Source organism: Salvelinus namaycush, unplaced genomic scaffold, assembly GCF_016432855.1.
Source record: "Salvelinus namaycush isolate Seneca unplaced genomic scaffold, SaNama_1.0 Scaffold767, whole genome shotgun sequence".
Classification (NCBI taxonomy): domain Eukaryota; kingdom Metazoa; phylum Chordata; class Actinopteri; order Salmoniformes; family Salmonidae; genus Salvelinus; species Salvelinus namaycush.
This window is the reverse complement of record NW_024061494.1, coordinates 26,606-46,366: the sequence shown is the minus strand read 5'-3', so window position 1 is coordinate 46,366 and position 19,761 is coordinate 26,606. Positions and strand designations below refer to the sequence as shown.

At 44.0% G+C, this 19,761-nt stretch overlaps 1 protein-coding gene across 1 annotated transcript; it reads right to left on the bottom strand.

Moving 5' to 3' along the window:
* Positions 1–9,517: 9,517 nt before the first annotated feature.
* On the bottom strand, positions 9,518–19,756 carry LOC120042749 (UPF0462 protein C4orf33 homolog). Its single transcript, XM_038987552.1, has 6 exons — positions 19,463–19,756; positions 15,718–15,904; positions 14,228–14,288; positions 14,089–14,140; positions 13,007–13,206; positions 9,518–10,402 (listed from the first exon to the last, which is right to left on the bottom strand). The coding sequence occupies exons 2-6, from the start codon at positions 15,896–15,898 to the stop codon at positions 10,309–10,311; spliced, it is 588 nt and encodes a 195-aa protein (XP_038843480.1). The 5' UTR covers positions 15,899–15,904; positions 19,463–19,756; the 3' UTR covers positions 9,518–10,308.
* Between the last annotated feature and the right edge of the window lie 5 nt (positions 19,757–19,761).

Here is a 19,761-nt window from a genome sequence, read left to right as displayed (position 1 = left end):
GTCGGTACACTTATGACAACAGCCAGCTCAAGTGCAGGGCGCGAAATTCAAAAGATATTTTTTGGAAATATTTAACTTTCATACATTAACAAGTCCAATACAGCAAATGAAAGATAAACATCTTGTGAATCCAGCCAACATGTCCGATTTTTTAAAATGTTTTACAGCGAAAACACCACGTATATTTATGTTAGCTCACCACCAAATACAAAAAAGGACAGACATTTTTCACAGCACAGGTAGCATGCACAAAACCAACCTAACTAACCAAGAACCAACCAAACTAACCAAGAAACAACTTCATCAGATGACAGTCTTATAACATGCTATACAATAAATCTATGTTTTGTTCGAAAAATGTGCATATTTGAGGTATAAATAAGTTTTACATTGCAGCTACCATCACAGCTACCGTCACAAATAGCACCGAAGCAGCCAGAGTAATTACAGACACCAACGTGAAATACCTAAATACTCATCATAAAACATTTCTGAAAAATACATGGTGTACAACAAATGAAAGATAAACATCTTGTGAATCCAGCCAACATGTCCGATTTTTTTAATGTTTTACAGCGAAAACACCACGTATATTTATGTTAGCTCACCACCAAATACAAAAAAGGACAGACATTTTTCACAGCACAGGTAGCATGCACAAAACCAACCTAACTAACCAAGAACCAACCAAACTAACCAAGAAACAACTTCATCAGATGACAGTCTTATAACATGTTATACAATAAATCTATGTTTTGTTCGAAAAATGTGCATATTTGAGGTATAAATCAGTTTTACATTGCAGCTACCATCACAGCTACCGTCACAAATAGCACCGAAGCAGCCAGAGTAATTACAGACACCAACGTCAAATACCTAAATACTCATCATAAAACATTTCTGAAAAATACATGGTGTACAACAAATGAAAGACAAGGATCTTGTGAATCCAGCCAATATTTCCGATTTCTTAAGTGTTTTACAGCGAAAACACAATATAGCATTATATTAGCTTACCACAATAGCCAGAAACACAAGCCATTTACCAGCAGCAAAAGTTAGCGATCGTAACAAACCAGCAAAAGATATATAATTTTTGACTAACCTTGATAAGCTTCATCAGATGACAGTCCTATAACATCAGGTTATACATACACTTATGTTTTGTTCGGAAATGTGCATATTTAGAGCTGAAATCAGTGGTTATACATTGTGCTAACGTAGCATCTTTTTCCCACAACGTCCGGATATTTTTATGACACTCAACTATTCTGACCAAATAACTATTCATAAACGTTACTAAAAAATACATGTTGTATAGGAAATGATAGATAAACTAGTTCTTAATGCAATCGCCGTGTTAGAAGTCTAAAAATAACTTCATTACGACATCCAGCTTAGTTATAGCGAGAGAGTGCCCCAAATCTGGGCGCAAACTACTAGTACAACATGTTCGACAGATATATGAAATAGCATCATAAAATGGGTCCTACTTTTGATGATCTTCCATCAGAATGTTGTACAAGGGGTCCTTTGTCGGGAAGAATCGTTGTTTGGTTTTAGAATGTCCTCTTCTCCAGTCAATTAGCACGGAAAGCTAGCAAAGTGGCGCGAAGCTCTCCTTTGTGAACAAACGCAGACAAAGCAACACGCCTAACGTCCCGAAAAAATTTCAATAATCTAATAAAACTATATTGAAAAAACATACTTTACGATGATATTGTCACATTTATCAAATAAAATCAAAGCCGGAGATATTAGTCGTCTATAACGACAGCTTTACAGAAGGCAATACCAGGTCCCTTCTCGCGCGTTCCAGAAAACAGGAAATTGGGGTCACGTCATGCCAAGAGCTTTTATTCGACCCCAGATCATGTTATACACTCCATTTCTTCTCTCACTGCCTGTTGACATCTAGTGGAAGGCGTATGAAGTGCATGTATACTAATAAATATCAAGCACATTTATAGGCAGGCTCTAGAACAGAGCATCGATTTCAGATTTTCCACTTCCTGTCAGGAAGTTTGCTGCAAAATGAGTTCTGTTTTACTCACATATATAATTCAAACGGTTTTAGAAACTAGAGAGTGTTTTCTATCCAATAGTAATAATAATATGCATATTGTACGAGCAAGAATTGAGTACGAGGCCGTTTGAAATGGGCACCTTTTATCCAGGCTACTCAATACTGCCCCTGCAGCCCAAACAGGTTAAGAACAAGTGTATCTTTAATTCTATGTAAAACACGTATCTTTCATCAAAGTTTATGATGAGTATTTCTGTTATTTGATGTGGCTCTCTGCAATTTCTCCGGATATTTTGGAGGCATTTCTGAACATGGCGCCAATGTAAACTGAGATTTTTGGATATAAATATGCACATTATCGAACAAAACATACATGTATTGTGTAACATGATGTCCTATGACTGTCATCTGATGAAGATCATCAAAGGTTAGTGATTCATTTTATCTCTATTTCTGCTTTTTGTGACTCCTATCTTTGGCTGGGAAAATGTCTGTTTTTTTTGGACTTGGCGGTGATCTAACATAATCATATGCTGTGTTTTCGCTGTAAAGCATTTTTGAAATCGGACACGATGGGTAGATTAACAAGATGTTTATCTTTCATTTGCTGTATTGGACGTGTTAATGTGTGAAAGTTACATATTTCAAAAAAATATATAGGAATTTCCCGCGCTGCCTTTTCAGCAGAATGTTGTCGAGGGGTTCCGCTAGCGGAACGTGTGTCCTAGAAAGGTTAATGCTTTCCCACGTCCTAGTGGAAGTACAATGTAGCTTATCACGTGACTCCAACTTTACTTCCACATTATTTATTATATCAATATTTGCCCATGACAGGTGCAACTGCAATTTGGGGCGTTCCTGCATCTGCAGTAACCCCTCTTTTTACTTCTATTGGTCAATGTTTAAGGAGGCGGTACAGTACAGTAGGTGGATTTATTACACAATAACATTGGATGCCATCCACCGATAAAACCCACAGAAGAAGGGGAGGGGGCGACAACGGTAGCTAGCTAGGCATACACCGGTAGACTGTGTCCTTCGCTCCCGCCTCCCAGAGTCCTCCTTGTTAGCTAGTGGGGTCGACACTGGTAGACCGTGTCCTTCGTCCCCGCCTGTCGGCACTGTTTTCCCGCAGTTCTGTTAATGTCAACAGGGGCAGATGTCTGAAAGGCAGGAGCGAAGGACACTGTCTACCAGTGTCGACCCCACTAGCTAGCAAGGAGGACTCTGGGAGGCGGGATCGAAGGACACTGTCTACCAGTGTCGACCCCACTAGCTAACAAGGAGGACTCTGGGAGGCGGGAGCGAAGGACACTGTCAACCAGTGTCGACCCCACTAGCTAACAAGGAGGAGTCTGGGAGGCGGGAGCGAAGGACACTGTCTACCAGTGTCGACCCCACTAGATAACAAGGAGGAGTCTGGGAGGCGGGAGCGAAGGACACTGTCTACCAGTGTCGACCCCACTAGCTAACAAGGATGACACTGGGAGGCGGGAGCGAAGGACACTGTCGACCAGTGTCGACCCCACTAGCTAACAAGGAGGAGTCTGGGAGGCGGGAGCGAAGGACACTGTCGACCAGTGTCGACCCCACTAGCTAACAAGGAGGAGTCTGGGAGGCGGGAGCGAAGGACACTGTCTACCAGTGTCGACCCCACTAGCTAGCAAGGATGACTCTGGGAGGCGGGAGCGAAGGACACTGTCTACCAGTGTCGACCCCACTAGCTAACAAGGAGGAGTCTGGGAGGCGGGAGCGAAGGACACTGTCTACCAGTGTCGACCCCACTAGCTAGCAAGGATGACTCTGGGAGGCGGGAGCGAAGGACACTGTCTACCAGTGTCGACCCCACTAGCTAGCAAGGATGACTCTGGGAGGCGGGAGGGGGGGACACTGTCTACCAGTGTCGACCCCACTAGCTAACAAGGAGGACTCTGGGAGGCCGGAGGGGGGGACACTGTCTACCAGTGTCGACCCCACTAGCTAAAAAGGAGGACTCTGGGAGGCGGGAGGGGGGGACACTGTCTACCAGTGTCGACCCCACTAGCTAACAAGGAGGACTCTGGGAGGCGGGAGGGGGAGACACTGTCTACCATTGTCTACCCCACTAGCTAACAAGGAGGACTCTGGGAGGCGGGAGGGGGGGACACTGTCTACCAGTGACGACCCCACTAGCTAACAAGGAGGACTCTGGGAGGCGGGAGCGAAGGACACTGTCTACCAGTGTCGACCCCACTAGCTAACAAGGAGGACTCTGGGAGGCGGGAGCGAAGGACACTGTCTACCAGTGTCGACCCCACTAGCTAACAAGGAGGACTCTGGGAGGCGGGAGCGAAGGACACTGTCTACCAGTGTCGACCCCATTAGCTAACAAGGATGACTCTGGGAGGCGGGAGCGAAGGACACTGTCTACCAGTGTCGACCCCACTAGCTAGCAAGGATGACTCTGGGAGGCGGGAGCGAAAGACACTGTCTACCAGTGTCGACCCCACTAGCTAACAAGGAGGACTCTGGGAGGTGGGAGCGAAGGACACTGTCTACCAGTGTCGACCCCACTAGCTAACAAGGAGGACTCTGGGAGGCGGGAGCGAAGGACACTGTCTACCAGTGTCGACCCCATTAGCTAACAAGGATGACTCTGGGAGGCGGGAGCGAAGGACACTGTCTACCAGTGTCGATCCCACTAGCTAGCAAGGATGACTCTGGGAGGCGGGAGCGAAGGACACTGTCTACCAGTGTCGACCCCACTAGCTAACAAGGAGGAGTCTGGGAGGCGGGAGCGAAGGACACTGTCTACCAGTGTCAACCCCACTAGCTAGCAAGGATGACTCTGGGAGGCGGAAGGGGGGGACACTGTCTACCAGTGTCGACCCCACTAGCTAACAAGGAGGACTCTGGGAGGCGGGAACGAAGGACACTGTCTACCAGTGTCGACCCCACTAGCTAACAAGGAGGAGTCTGGGAGGCGGGAGCGAAGGACACTGTCTACCAGTGTCGACCCCACTAGATAACAAGGAGGACTCTGGGAGGCGGGAGGGGGGGTCAGATTATACTTCTATTTCCCTTTTGACCCCAGAAGCATGAAGATGATGTGCTCGGGGGGTGGGGTTGAGGGGAGGGGGGAACCAATGGGATGCTCGAGGGGAGGAGTTGTGGGCTGCAGTTGCACACTATTGCATGAAGTTGTTGCATAATTCATTTTACTGACACAAAACGATCCCACAATGTCGAACGAACAAATTGTCTGTCGAAATTGTACCGACACCTCCTGTTTCCATCACACCTGTCAAGTTTTTTTTTTTTTTACGGCATGACTTTACTCGTATAAAAACTGTGGATGGAAACATGGCTGGTGTCATGGAAATGTATATAAAGCTTTGAAAGCACCTCTGTGAATAGCTTATTGACTAACGCCATGCTATGGTCATGTTATTACCATTCTTTACCCTTAGTTACCAGGGCAACCATTTTCCAATGAATTAGTTGTGCATTTGGATGATTCACCATAGTTGCAATGCTCATCACTGGCTTTGGTTATTTGTTTTTAGCTTTTACTGTCAATACAAATTAACATTTGAATATAATACCTTTTTTAACTAGGCAAGTCAGTTAACAACAAATTATTATTTAAAATGATGGCCTGCCCCGGCCAAACCCTAACCCCGGCGATGCTGGGCCAATTGTGTGCCGCACCTTGGAACTCCCAATCACAGCCGGTTATGATACAGCCTGGAATCGAATTAGGGTCTGTAGTGACGCCTCTAGCACTGAGAAGCAGTGCCTTAGACCGCTGCGCCGCTCTGAGGTATAAGACTAGAACAGAATATACTTTGGTTCATCCATCCAACCCCTCCTCCCTCCACAGGAAAATGTAGAGAAAGAGAGAGAAAACAACTCATGGGACCCATAGGGCTCTGATCCAAAGTAGTGCACTATAAAGGGAATAGGGTGGCATTGGGGACGCAACTGGGTCATCAGAGTAATATCATGAATTCAGTTGAAACAACATTTATGATTTATTTTCTCCTTTGATACCAGACATAATACAACTGAGTTTTTTTCTCCTTCTCCCTGGCACCAGTTGTTTCTGTTTGTTCAATAGTAATGTATGAGCTTGATTCCTCTTTGTGACACGTGTGCGTGTGCGTGCGTGTGCGTGTGTGTGTGTGTGTGTGTGTGTGTGTGTGTGTGTGATGCATATGTGTGCATGCCTCTGATATTCTCTCCTAATGATAAGTCTTTCTCTGTCTCATTCCTCTCATCCTCTGCTCTGTACTGGGTTAAGTAGGAGCTTGTCTAGCCCTCATTAACATTGACTGGCATTCCTTTGGGTCTCCCGCTCTCTTGGCTTGGCTGTACACACACACACCACACACACACACACACACACACACACCACACACATACACACACATACACACACAAACGCACACACACCAGACACACACCACACATACACAAATACAGCCGCTCTGCTCCGACTCTTTCCCTTCACCCTTACTGGATTCTGTTCATGGCCTCGCCCCACAACAATATGGCCTTCTGCCTCAATTACCGCCCATGTCATTATGCCTTCCTAGACCTAAACCCTGCTCTGAACAGCTCTGTCCAGCCAGCCAGCCTGCAACACACACACACACACACACACACACACACACACACACACACACACACACACACACACACACACACACACACACACACACACACACACACACACACACACACACACACACACACACACTACCATGGCCTCTTGGTAATGATGGAGTTGTCGGACAATAATTAGCTGTCGCTAATAAGCATTTACCCAACAGTGTGTGTGTGTGTGTGTGTGTGTTATTTACCCAACAGCAGACAGTCATTATGTCTCCACGTTCCTACCCATTAGTCTCTCATTAGGAGGTTGAACCCTGAATGAATGGAGGAGTGAGAATGGAGACGGTTGAATATTGTGTTATGAATGTGATGGTGTGTTGATCTTTAAGGTTAAACGGATGGGGTGGTTGAACTCCGGTTCATGTTGTGACCTTGTTGACAAGGTCTTATGTCTGGAAGTTGTCATTTATAGACTCGTTTTTCTCAACCCCTGGTTCCTGGACCAACAATGGTCCCCAGGGTGTTGTTGACGGACCCTCGGATGGGTCTAGGCAACTGACATTTAAGTCCTCAAATGGTTATAATGTTAGCAAGAATTGCTGTAGCTTGCAGGTCCATGGTACGGAAAAGGTTGAGAAACACTGTCCTAGACCATGTGACACCTGACATAGTGCTAGCTACATCATCTCTGTTCTTTAATGACACCTGACATAGTGCTAGCTACATCATCTCTGCTCTTTAATGACACCTGACATAGTGCTAGCTACATCATCTCTGCTCTTTAATAATAACACATATCTACATTTGATCCTTTTAAATGTTTTCATCAAGACTTGATCCGTCCCAATTCATACCCCTAAATCTCTCAATTTTAAGAAATAAGGCCACTCCACCCCTTTTGCCTTGAGAAGAAATGAGTGAAGATTACAAAGGGAAGTTACTCTGACATACCAGTGTGTTTTAGAACAGTCTGCCCCCTTTCAATCTTTCCCAGGTTAAGTCAGTCTCTTTGAAGTGGAGCGTGTGTGTGTGTGTGTGTGTCTATCTACTTAAGTCTCCTCTGCTCTTCAGTCTAATTAAAAAGAACCCGTCTTGAGTCTTATCAGAGAACACATCTCCGATGCGGAAATCGCATTACTTTTTTACAAGTGTGTCGAGTGTGTGTGTTTGCGTGCGATACCAACGCCAAACTGAACTTCAGCGTGCCAAGTGAGGAGAATTACAACCATCGCCTCCACCCCGACACACACACACACACACACACACACACACACACACACACACACACACACACCTCGGAGTGAGTGGAGGACCGTACGTAGTGTTATCATGAGCGATAACGAGGAGGCTTAAGGATCTCTGCCATCTAATCACTGCCTGCATTTCAAAGGGAAGAGCTACCAATTAAAATAGATGGAGCTCAATAAGGACTCACGACCTGGCCTCCACAAGCTGTGGAGAGATGGAGAGATGGAGGGAGAGAGGGGAGGGAGATGTAGATAGAAATAGAGCTAGACAGAGAGAGAGAGTGAAAGAACTGCCTAGCACCCCGACTTCAAAACCAATCGCCCATGTATCAATAGAGATGGAGGGAGAGAGAGAGGGAGAGAGGGGAGGGAGAGAGGGGAGGGAGAGAGGGGAAAGGGAGAGAGGGGAGGGAGAGAGGGGAAAGGGAGAGAGGGGAGGGAGAGAGGGGAGGGAGAGATATAGATAGAAATAGAGCTAGACAGAGAGAGAGATGGAGGGAGAGAGGGGAGGGAGAGAGGGGAGGGAGAGATGTAGATAGAAATAGAGCTAGACAGAGAGAGAGTGAAAGAACTGCCTAGCACCCCGACTTCAAAACCAATCGGCCATGTATCAATAGAGATGGAGGGAGAGAGAGAGGGAGAGATATAGATAGAAATAGAGCTAGACAGAGAGAGAGATGGAGAGATGGAGGGAGAGAGGGGAGGGAGAGATATAGATAGAAATGGAGCTAGACAGAGAGAGATGGAGAGATGGAGGGAGAGATATAGATAGAAATAGAGCTAGACAGAGGGAGAGAAATAGAGCTAGACAGAGAGAGAGAGATGGAGGGAGAGAGGGGAGGGAGAGATATAGATAGAAATAGAGCTAGACAGAGAGAGAGATGGAGAGATGGAGGGAGAGATATAGATAGAAATGGAGCTAGACAGGGAGAGAGATGGAGAGATGGAGAGATGGAGGGAGATATATAGATAGAAATAGAGCTAGACAGAGAGAGAGAGTGAAAGAACTGTCTAGCACCCCAACTTCAAAACCAATCGGCCATGTATCAATACCGAACAGGGAGTGGGAGAGAGTTAGAGAGAGATAGTAAAAGAGTGAGAGAGAGAGAAAAAGAGGAAGAGTGAGAGAGGAAGAGAAAGAGGCAGAGAGAGAGAGAGAGAGAGAGGCTTGATGAATACACCAGTGAGGTCCCTGCTGAGGTTTCCTACAGGTTTATGGGTAAAAATAGGAACGGAGTGATGGAGCAGAAGGATGGAGGCGTGGAGGTTTCACTGAGGGATGGAGTAGAAGGATAGAGGAGCAGAGTGGAGAGAAGGAGCAGAGGACTTGCTGGAGGGGTGGAGAGGCTCCCAAAAGTCTGACCGGATGGTTTGTGAGTCTCTAGTGAGCTAGTGAGACTGTGGGAGGATTAATGCCCTGGATAAGAGGGCTGTGATTATAATGTTTGTTTCCTAAGTGTGTGTGTGTGTGTGTGTGTGTGTGTGTGTGTGTGTGTGTGTGTGTGTGTGTGTGTGTGTGTGTGTGTGTGTGTGTGTGTGTGTGTGTGTGTGTGTGTGTGTGTGTGTGTGTGTGCGTGTGATGCACATAATATGGAGTGTTGGAGTTGTCTGAACGTGTCAGTAGGAAACACATCAATGCTCCATGGGACACAGTTTAGTGTATTTATTTGGTCGTCTGCAGCCTATCTACCTATATTAACATTCCATAAGCCAACAGTCCTATATGGATCCCAGAAGTAATGACGACCCAAGAGCTCATTTAACATCATTACAAAAAAGGCACATATGGCCGTTATCAAATGACTACTAATTATCTCAATGTGTGCATCCCAAATGGCACCCTATTCCCTATGTAGTTAACTACTTTTGAAAAGTAGTGCACTAAACAGGGAATAGGATGCCATTTGGGATGCGGGCAATCCATTTCCATTTGCCCAGGAATAATTGAAGAAAAACAGCCTTGCTTCAGCACAGTAGAATTGGTCACAATTATGAATTACAGACATATTGGTGTGTGATGATCAATGCATTGCAAGAAACCATGAATCAAAAGTGTAAACTCGTCATGATAAGCCTTCATCTAATTGAATAACAATGATACTCCAGCTATGAATTGGAGGTACCATTGAAAATGATCAAATTCAATGGTCTTTCATTTCAGAAAAAAGGCAGAAATCTATGAAACAGAAAGCACAGATATATTAAACTTTGATTCTCACTTTCATTCATAGAAAAATAAAAACTTTTTGAACCAGGCCTCTGGCAGTTGGTAAAAGGCTGTTTGAGGTGAGGTGTTAATACCATCTGACAAACTGATAACATATTTCATCCAGTCTGACATCATTAACTAATCAAGATCGATTGTTCCTCCTCCGTGACTTTGGTCGCGCCCGCTGTCATCACGCGTGTGTGTTCCAGTATGTGTGTTCTCCCGACTCATCACTTTCCCTTCCAGAGATCCGACTCGGGCTGGACCCAGTCCTCTCCCATGATGCTTTGCAGGCGAAAGTCTTGGAAATATTCCAAGAGGTGGCTGCGTCGTGAGAGAGAGAAATGTGCAATCTGTCAGTTTGGTAACACACACAATCTGTGAATTTGCGAGACACACGCGCACACACACACACACAGAAACCTGTGAATTTGCATTTAATTTTCTCAGTGTAATAAAACATTGGGCTGACTATTGGAATCTGTCCACTGACAGCTAACACATCTAAGCAATGAATACTTATGCAGTGGAGGAGAGGCGTCTCTGTCTCTCACACACACACACACACACACACACACACACACACACACACACACACACACACACACACACACACACACACACACACACACACACACACACACACACACACACACACACACACACACACACACACGGAATAGTTATGCGGAGGAGGAGTAGGCTTTATCTCCGTCATCTAAACATATTTTTAAAAGTAGAGTTGGCAGTGTGTGTGTTTGTATAGAGTCGGCAGTCTCCTCCTGAAACATGCCCTGTAAGAGTTTCAGCCTGGAACAACGTGTGTCTTAGGAAGGAAGAGACTGTTCTGACTGACGAAAGGTAGACAGACATGGACCCTCCTTTTCTAGAGACAGTATATACAGTAACTAGAGTCCTCTGACTGACGAAAGGTAGACAGACATGTCTTTTATATTTATGTACAGTAGTTACAGAGTCTACTGACTCAAACTGCGGCTCTGCATGGAAGTGGACGTTGTGGCCCTAAACATATCATTGATCAACGTTGTAGCAATATTTTGCTCATGACTATTACATTTATTCAACCAAAAAAGGCAAGCCGCGAGACAACTGCATACAACCATGATCATCTCACTGATCAGATGGGTCAACACTGTAGGCCTCAATACCATTACTGATCAGATGGGTCAACACTGTAGACCTCAATACCATTACTGATCAGATGGGTCAACACTGTAGGCCTCAATACCATTACTGATCAGTATTTTATGGGTCAACACTGTAGGCCTCAATACCATTACTGATCAGATGGGTCAACACTGTAGGCCTCAATACCATTACTGATCAGATGGGTCAACACTGTAGGCCTCAATACCATTACTGATCAGTATTTTATGGGTCAACACTGTAGGCCTCAATACCATTACTGATCAGTATTTGATGGGTCAACACTGTAGGCCTCAACACCATTACTGATCAGTATTTGATGGGTCAACACTGTAAGGCCTCAATACCATTACTGATCAGTATTTGATGGGTCAACACTGTAGGCCTCAATACCATTACTGATCAGTATTTGATGGGTCAACACTGTAAGGCCTCAATACCATTACTGATCAGTATTTGATGGGTCAACACTGTAGGCCTCAATACCATTACTGATCAGATGGATCAACACTGTAGGCCTCAATACCATTACTGATCAGTATTTGATGGGTCAACACTGTAGGCCTCAATACCATTACTGATCAGTATTTGATGGGTCAACACTGTAGGCCTCAATACCATCACTGATCAGTATTTGATGGGTCAACACTGTAAGGCCTCAATACCATTACTGATCAGTATTTGATGGGTCAACACTGTAAGGCCTCAATACCATTACTGATCAGTATTTGATGGGTCAACACTGTAGGCCTCAATACCATTACTGATCAGCACACACTTGCATACCACTTTAATGAAGCTATGCCTTGAGCATGCCTTCTAAGTAGTATGCTAATGTGGATATTAAAATGTTGCACACCTGAATTGTGCAACATTTGCCCATTATTCTTTTCAAAATTCTTCAAGCTCTAATCAAGTTGGTTGTTGATCATTGCTAGACAACCATTTTCAGGTAATGCCATAGATTTTCAAGCAGATTTAAGTCAGAACTGTAACTAGGCCACTCAGGAACATTTCAATGTCTTCTCGGTAAGCGACTCCAGTGTAGATTTGGCCTTGTGTTTTAGGTTATATTCCTGCTGAAAGGTGAATTCATCTCACAGTGAAAGCAGACTGAATCAGGGTTTCCTCTAGGATTTTACATGTGCTTAGCTCCATTCCATTCATTTTTTATACTGAAAAAGTCCCCAGTCCTTAACGATTACAAGCATACCCATAACATAATGCAGCCACCACTATGCTTGAACATATGGAGAGTGGTACTCAGTAATGTGTTGTACTGGATTTGTCCCAAACATAACACTTTGTTTTCAAGACAAAAGGTTAATTGCCTAGCCATTTTTTTTTGCAGTATTACTTTAGTGCCTTGTTGCAAACAGGAAGCATATTTATTGAATATGTTTTATTCTGTACAGGCTTCTTTCTTTTCACTGTCATTTCGGTTCGTATTGTGGAGTAACTACAATGTTGTTGATCCATCCTCAGTTTTCTCCTAACACAGCCATTGAACTCTAACTGTTTTAAAGTCACTATTGGTCTCATGGTGAAATCCCTGAGCGGTTTCCTTCCTCTCGGGCAACGGAGTAAAAAATAAAAAATAAATAAAAATACATAATTCTACTTTTACATTATGGGGAATACTGTGTAGGCCAGTGACAAAACAACTATATTTATTCCATTTTACATTCAGGCTGTAACACAACAACATGTGGAAAAAGTCCAGGGCTGTGAAAACTTTCTGAAGGCAATAAACATACTCACAAGTTGGGCTTCTGTCCCTCCACTAGGTCAGCCTGGGGGACGGGGTAGAGGGACTCGTAGGTACGCCCCGCCCCGGACCCGTGGATGGCGTACGAGTTCATCTTGTTGACGTTAGGAGGGAAGTAACACCAGGGGAGAAGAGCCTCACCCTCCCACCTGTTTCCTGTGATGGTTGCCGTGAACGACAGGGGCAGTTGTTGCTGGAAACAAAAACAAAAAAATGGTTTTAAACCAATCTGAACCATTGATGACTGTATCTGTTGGACCCTTAGATTACTTTTAGGGTAAGTGACGAAATAGAGGTAAGTCTATGTGAATATAACTTGATGAAATATATTGGGGCAGAACTAAATATTTATAAGATATGAGTGTAATACATTGTACTGTTCCATTGTTCATTCATTCATTCATGCATTAATTAATTCATCCATTCGGTCATTCAGTCATTCATCCATTCGGTCATTCATCCATTCAGTCATTCATCCATTCAGTCATTCATCCATTCAGTCATTCGGTCATTCATCCATTCAGTCATTCATCCATTCGGTCATTCATCCATTCAGTCATTCATCCATTCAGTCATTCATCCATTCAGTCATTCATCCATTCGGTCATTCATCCATTCAGTCATTCATCCATTCGGTCATTCATCCATTCGGTCATTCATCCATTCAGTCATTCATCCATTCAGTCATTCGGTCATTCAGTCATTCAGTCATTCATCCATTCAGTCATTCATCCATTCAGTCATTCGGTCATTCATCCATTCAGTCATTCATCCATTCAGTCATTCATCCATTCAGTCATTCGGTCATTCATCCATTCAGTCATTCATCCATTCGGTCATTCATCCATTCATCCATTCAGTCATTCATCCATTCAGTCATTCATCCATTCAGTCATTCAGTCATTCATTCAGTCATTCATCCATTCATCCATTCAGTCATTCATCCATTCAGTCATTCATCCATTCGGTCATTCATCCATTCAGTCATTCATCCATTCAGTCATTCATCCATTCGGTCATTCATCTATTAATCCATTCATTCATCCATAGGGAGGATGTGATGGTGTTCGCTTACCATGAATGCGTGACCTCTTCCAGAGAGCAGTAACACCAAGTGTTGTCCATGTCTGCAACAGAAGAGCAAGAATCAGTACAGTGCTACTGGAATACCATCAATCTGGCCATCAAGGCCTTTAGAAAACGCCTCTACTTACGGACACACTTCAACCTCTAGATAGTTCACAGTAGTACTGTCCAGAAAGAACGCCTCAACCACTGTAGAAAAATAACATAAAAAGTGTTATATTATATGCGTTGAAAACCATCTTGTTGTGCCTAGTGGCCTAAAGTAGGATGACAGAAAAAACATCCACAAACAACATAAAAAATGAGCAATCAACGATACATTCAATATTCACTTCACAATTATTATGGTAGTAATAGTTATGATTATGCAATTACCCCCACGACCAGGACAAACCACCACTATTCTCTCTACCCACCTTCATAGTCCCAGAGGCCAGGGAAGGGGTGTCCTGTTCTCTCTACCCACCTTCACAGTCCCAGAGGCCAGGGAAGGGCTGCCCTGTTCTCTTTACCCACCTTCACAGTCCCAGAGGCCAGGGAAGGGCTGCCCTGTTCTCTCTACCCACCTTCATAGTCCCAGAGGCCAGGGAAGGGCTGTCCTGTTCTCTCTACCCACCTTCACAGTCCCAGAGGCCAGGGAAGGGCTGCCCTGTTCTCTCTATCCACCTTTATAGTCCCAGAGGCCAGGGAAGGGCTGTCCTGTTCTCTCTACCCACCTTCACAGTCCCAGAGGCCAGGGAAGGGCTGCCCTGTTCTCTCTATCCACCTTTATAGTCCCAGAGGCCAGGGAAGGGCTGTCCTGTTCTCTCTACCCACCTTCACAGTCCCAGAGGCCAGGGAAGGGCTGCCCTGTTCTCTCTATCCACCTTCATAGTTCCAGAGGCCAGGGAAGGGCTGTCCTGTTCTCTCTCTACCCACCTTTATAGTCCCAGAGGCCAGGGAAAGACTGCCCTGTTCTCTCTACCCACCTTCATAGTCCCAGAGGCCAGTGAAAGGCTGCCCTGTTTTCTCTACCCACCTTCATAGTCCCAGAGGCCAGGGAAGGGCTGTCCTGTTCTCTCTACCCACCTTCATAGTCCCAGAGGCCAGGGAGGGGCTGTCCTGTTCTCTCTACCCACCTTCATAGTCCCAGAGGCCAGGGAAAGACTGCCCTGTTCTCTCTACCCACCTTCATAGTCCCAGAGGCCAGTGAAAGGCTGCCCTGTTCTCTCTACCCACCTTTACAGTCCCAGAGGCCAGTGAAGGGCTGTCCTGTTCTCTCTACCCACCTTCATAGTCCCAGAGGCCAGGGAAGGGCTGTCCTGTTCTCTCTACCCACCTTTATAGTCCCAGAGGCCAGTGAAGGGCTGTCCTGTTCTCTCTACCCACCTTCATAGTCCCAGAGGCCAGGGAAGGGCTGCCCTGTTCTCTCTACACACCTTCATAGTCCCAGAGGCCAGGGAAAGACTGCCCTGTTCTCTCTACCCACCTTCATAGTCCCAGAGGCCAGTGAAAGGCTGCCCTGTTCTCTCTACCCACCTTTATAGTCCCAGAGGCCAGGGAAGGGCTGTCCTGTTCTCTCTACCCACCTTCATAGTCCCAGAGGCCAGGGAAGGGCTGTCCTGTTCTCTCTACCCACCTTCATAGTTCCAGAGGCCAGGGAAGGGCTGTCCTGGAGGGCCGGAGGGACCAGGGGGGTTGTTGAAGAAGGGGGCAGACACCTGCATCTTCATCCCTCCATCCCCGGGAGAAAACGTCACCTTCACAGGGTCATGATCCACAGGAAGGCTGTCCCATGTGGTGCTGATCACAAACTCCATCTCAGTCTGGCAGAGAACGATTGGTTATGGGTTTTGCTGTTTTGTATTTACAATGGGATTAGACTATGCTGTGTAAAGACCCACAGCCTAGTCCCAGGTCTGTTTGTGATATCATGTTCATTCCCGGGCTTGACAATGAGTGCAGGAGTTGACAGCAGCACCAATACTAGGGAAGTCTAACATTCAGGCTGCTGCATAGACACTATGGAGGCTAAATGTAACTATGGAGCTTATTATGTAACTATGGCTGCTAAATGGAACAATGGAGGCTAAATGGAACTATGGAGGCTAAATGGAACTATGGAGGCTAAATGGAACTATGGAGGCTAAATGGAACTATGGAGGCTAAATGGAACTATGGAGCTTATTATGGAACAACGGAGGCTAAATGGAACAATGGAGGCTAAATGGAACGTATTATATAACTATGGAGGCTAAATGGAACTATGGAGCTTATTATGTAACTATGGAGGCTAAATGGAACTATGGAGCTTATTATGTAACTATGGAGGCTAAATGGAACTATGGAGCTTATTATGTAACTATGGAGGCTAAATGGAACAATGGAGGCTAAATGGAACTATGGAGCTTAAATGGAACTATGGAGGCTAAATGGAACTATGGAGGCTAAATGGAACTATGGAGCTTAAATGGAACTATGGAGGCTAAATGGAACTATGGAGGCTAAATGTAACTATGGAGGCTAAATGGAACTATGGAGGCTAAATGGAACTATGGAGGCTAAATTGTGTTCGAGAGCATTTCTTAACTCACTAAAATGGTTATATGAGTGAGAACTAGGTGTAATTGTTGCAATAGCTTTTGATTTTGTCATAGCACAATATAAAATAATTCTATAACTACCCCTAATGTGCACGGTTTGTATTACTATCTTACACAAGCTTGCATTTCCAACTGATAAATGGAGTGGATTTACACATCCTTTTAACCTCAGATTGATGATGTTAATATACACATTTATAGTCATCAAGATGATACTAAATCGATTGCTTAAAAACAGATATTTATATTTGGTTTGGTATCATTTATTTTATCATACGCGCCTGTCCGTCGCAGGACTTTGAACACAGTTGATCATTTTCAAACTCAACTTCAAGGAAAAATCGTGTCACTATGCATATAAAAGTCGCTGGCCACAAACAAATACACGGATTTGAAAGTCAAGCTATCACGAATGACAGTAAATCCAAAGACAATCAAGCTATCACTAATGACAGTAAAACTAAAGACAGTCAAGCTATCACAAATGACAGTAAAGCCAAAGACAGCCAAGCTATCACTAATGACAGTAAAGCTAAAGACAGTCAAGCTATCACCAATGACAGTAAAGCCAAAGACAGTCAAGCTGTCAGATAGCCAAAGGGGCTTTAAAACTAGACATGTTTGATATTCATGTTCTACTGGGTGAAGTGAGAAGTGAGGCCAAATGTAAGATCAGAGCCATTTTGATAGATGTGTGGCAGAAGAGATGGGACTCTGAGCACAAGGGCTGGCATTTATATGCCTTCCAAAGAAAGGTCGGTGGACCAATATTCAAAGGTCAGATTAGGAAGGAAGAGGTTGTGTTTGCTCGATTGCGCATACATTGAACTCGTCATTACATGGTTGGCAAGCATGCGAATGGTTTGTGTCTGGAGTGTATGGTCGATGAAACGGTGGAGCATGTGTTGTTATATTGTTGTAAGTATGTTGGAGAGGGAAAGATTGAAGTGTAAGGTCATTGATATTGGACGGGGTTGGAGGATGGATGGAGGGTCTTTTAGAAGTTAGTAGAGCTCTTTTTTTATTTTGTCAAAAGTACCCGAGTTAGGTAGCCTAGTGGTTAGAGCGTTGGGCCAGTAACTGAAGGGTTGCTAGATTGAATCCCCGAGCTGACAAGGTAAAAATATGTAATTCTGCCCCTGAACAAGGCAGTTAACCCACTGTTCCTAGGCCGTCATTGAAAATAAAAATGTGTTCTTAACTGACTTGCCTAGTTAAATAAAGGATAAAAACATTTTTAAAGGTAGGATTTAGGAATGTTGAACTAACCGTGATTCAGCACAGTAGGTGGCGGTATGCACCTTAAACGTTTGTTTGCGGACCGCTATTATATCATAGAAGAAGAAGTAAACGCCACAGACAGAACAATGAGACATTTCACCGATGTATAAATGTGAAGCATCCGGTTGGCATTTCCACTCACCTCCAAATGGAAGCCCAGTGGCCGGAATACCGGCAATGGAAGAAGATTGCGCAAGATGGATTTTGGCCGACATTCTGCTAATTTTCTCAATGATGGAACATTTTATCTCAATACAGTTTTTTGTTTCCAAAAATGAAATATGTTTCGAACAGAGTGGACTTAGTTTTGTAGACTTTACCCTTTGCCAAGGTTTCTGAAAATTGCGTTGTTTAAGGGTGCAAAGTGGGCGTTCCCAAACGAAAATATGCTAGAACGCGCCAATAGGCTCTCGCTAGTTCGTGCTTGGCTCTGCCCACCTCCTTGCTGTGATTAATTTGCTCCCACTGGAAACGAAAGGCTGTTGTCTGTCTTGGGTTAGTTATACAAATATTTGTAAACACTGTCGCACACGGAGATTAGTTCATAAAACCAAATTCGTTTTGGTTTGTCTTTTAGAAGAGCGCAAACGTTACATGTCGCCGCGGTTATTGTCCCGTTCCATTGATTTCTATACAGTATCGAGTGATTCATTTGCGCGCATTATTGATTACAGTAGAACAAGCTAATCAATTCTAGTTTAGAATGGCCGCTTGGTAAATGTTGTCGTGTGCAGTTTATAATGTACTAATTTAGCAAAATATAGGTGTGACACACGTGTAGGGAGTCTTATGTTTGGTCTTCAAATATCACAAACAATTTCAGCATATCATGATTATTATTTTGGAAATTTAATAAACGGGTATTTTGACACTGGCCTATGAATCTAAAATTGATGACAACAGGGGCATATTCATCACGCCGATTCTGTTGCAAAACGTTTCTTAAATGGAACGAAACGGAGGGATGAATTTGTCCAATATAAACTGTCGTTCAACTTTGGGAAATGAGTACACCCCTTTTTGCTTCCGTTTGGTTCTTAAACGGTAAATAGTTTGCGTAATGAATACATCCCTTGAAACATCAACATTATAATTTTCAATTTATGATTTAGGAATAAATTATACTTCTAACATTATTTCAAACAGGATTATAATTAATCAAGTAAAAATTACTGAATGAGTCCAAAAACGTGCTTCGATTTATTGATTTTGATGACAACTAAAAACAAGAAATATTATTGCCTACTAATACGTCTGAGACCAGGCTACATTGAGCCTGCCCTACACACTGGTGCCAGCATGGTAGACCAAGAGCAGTGTTATTTGTAGTAGCCGCATAAGTATGGTACAATGCAGTAATTTGGAAAAGATAAAACTTGTACTAAACTTACCATTTTAAGTTCTGCGCATGTAAGTACATAGAGGAAGATAACCGCTTTTAGCGACACCGATGTCCACGATCGGTGCATCATGACTAATAGGAAGGCTAACGTTACTTACTTCGTAAGAGGATGAATCCAGTTGCGCGCTGGTGTGATGGCTATATATTTAGCTTGTTATCAAAATACATACAGTAGCTCATGCCAAAGAGATAATGCACTTTCTATGGAGTATCAACTTCCTGGTGTGATCATATGATGATATATCTTCCCTATCAGATGTTCTTGGGTGGAATAATTACGGAATCAGTTGGCACGCAACCCAGTACAACAGTCTCGAAGTACATTTGTTTACATATTGAAATGGCGTTTCATATCTAATTGATTGATGCCAGGTTTAAACCGTGTTCCATGAAATAG

What these genes read in the sequence shown, in the direction of transcription:
- LOC120042749 (XM_038987552.1), bottom strand. Translation starts at nt 15,898, where the DNA reads ATGGAGTTTGTGATCAGCACCACATGGGACAGCCTTCCTGTGGATCAT. An exon ending in TGGCCTCTGGAACTATGAAG is followed by an intron (nt 14,289 to 15,717) that starts GTGGGTAGAGAG and finishes ATTTTTCTACAG; the next exon opens with TGGTTGAGGCGTTCTTTCTG. An exon ending in GAAGAGGTCACGCATTCATG is followed by an intron (nt 13,207 to 14,088) that starts GTAAGCGAACAC and finishes TTTTGTTTCCAG; the next exon opens with CAACAACTGCCCCTGTCGTT.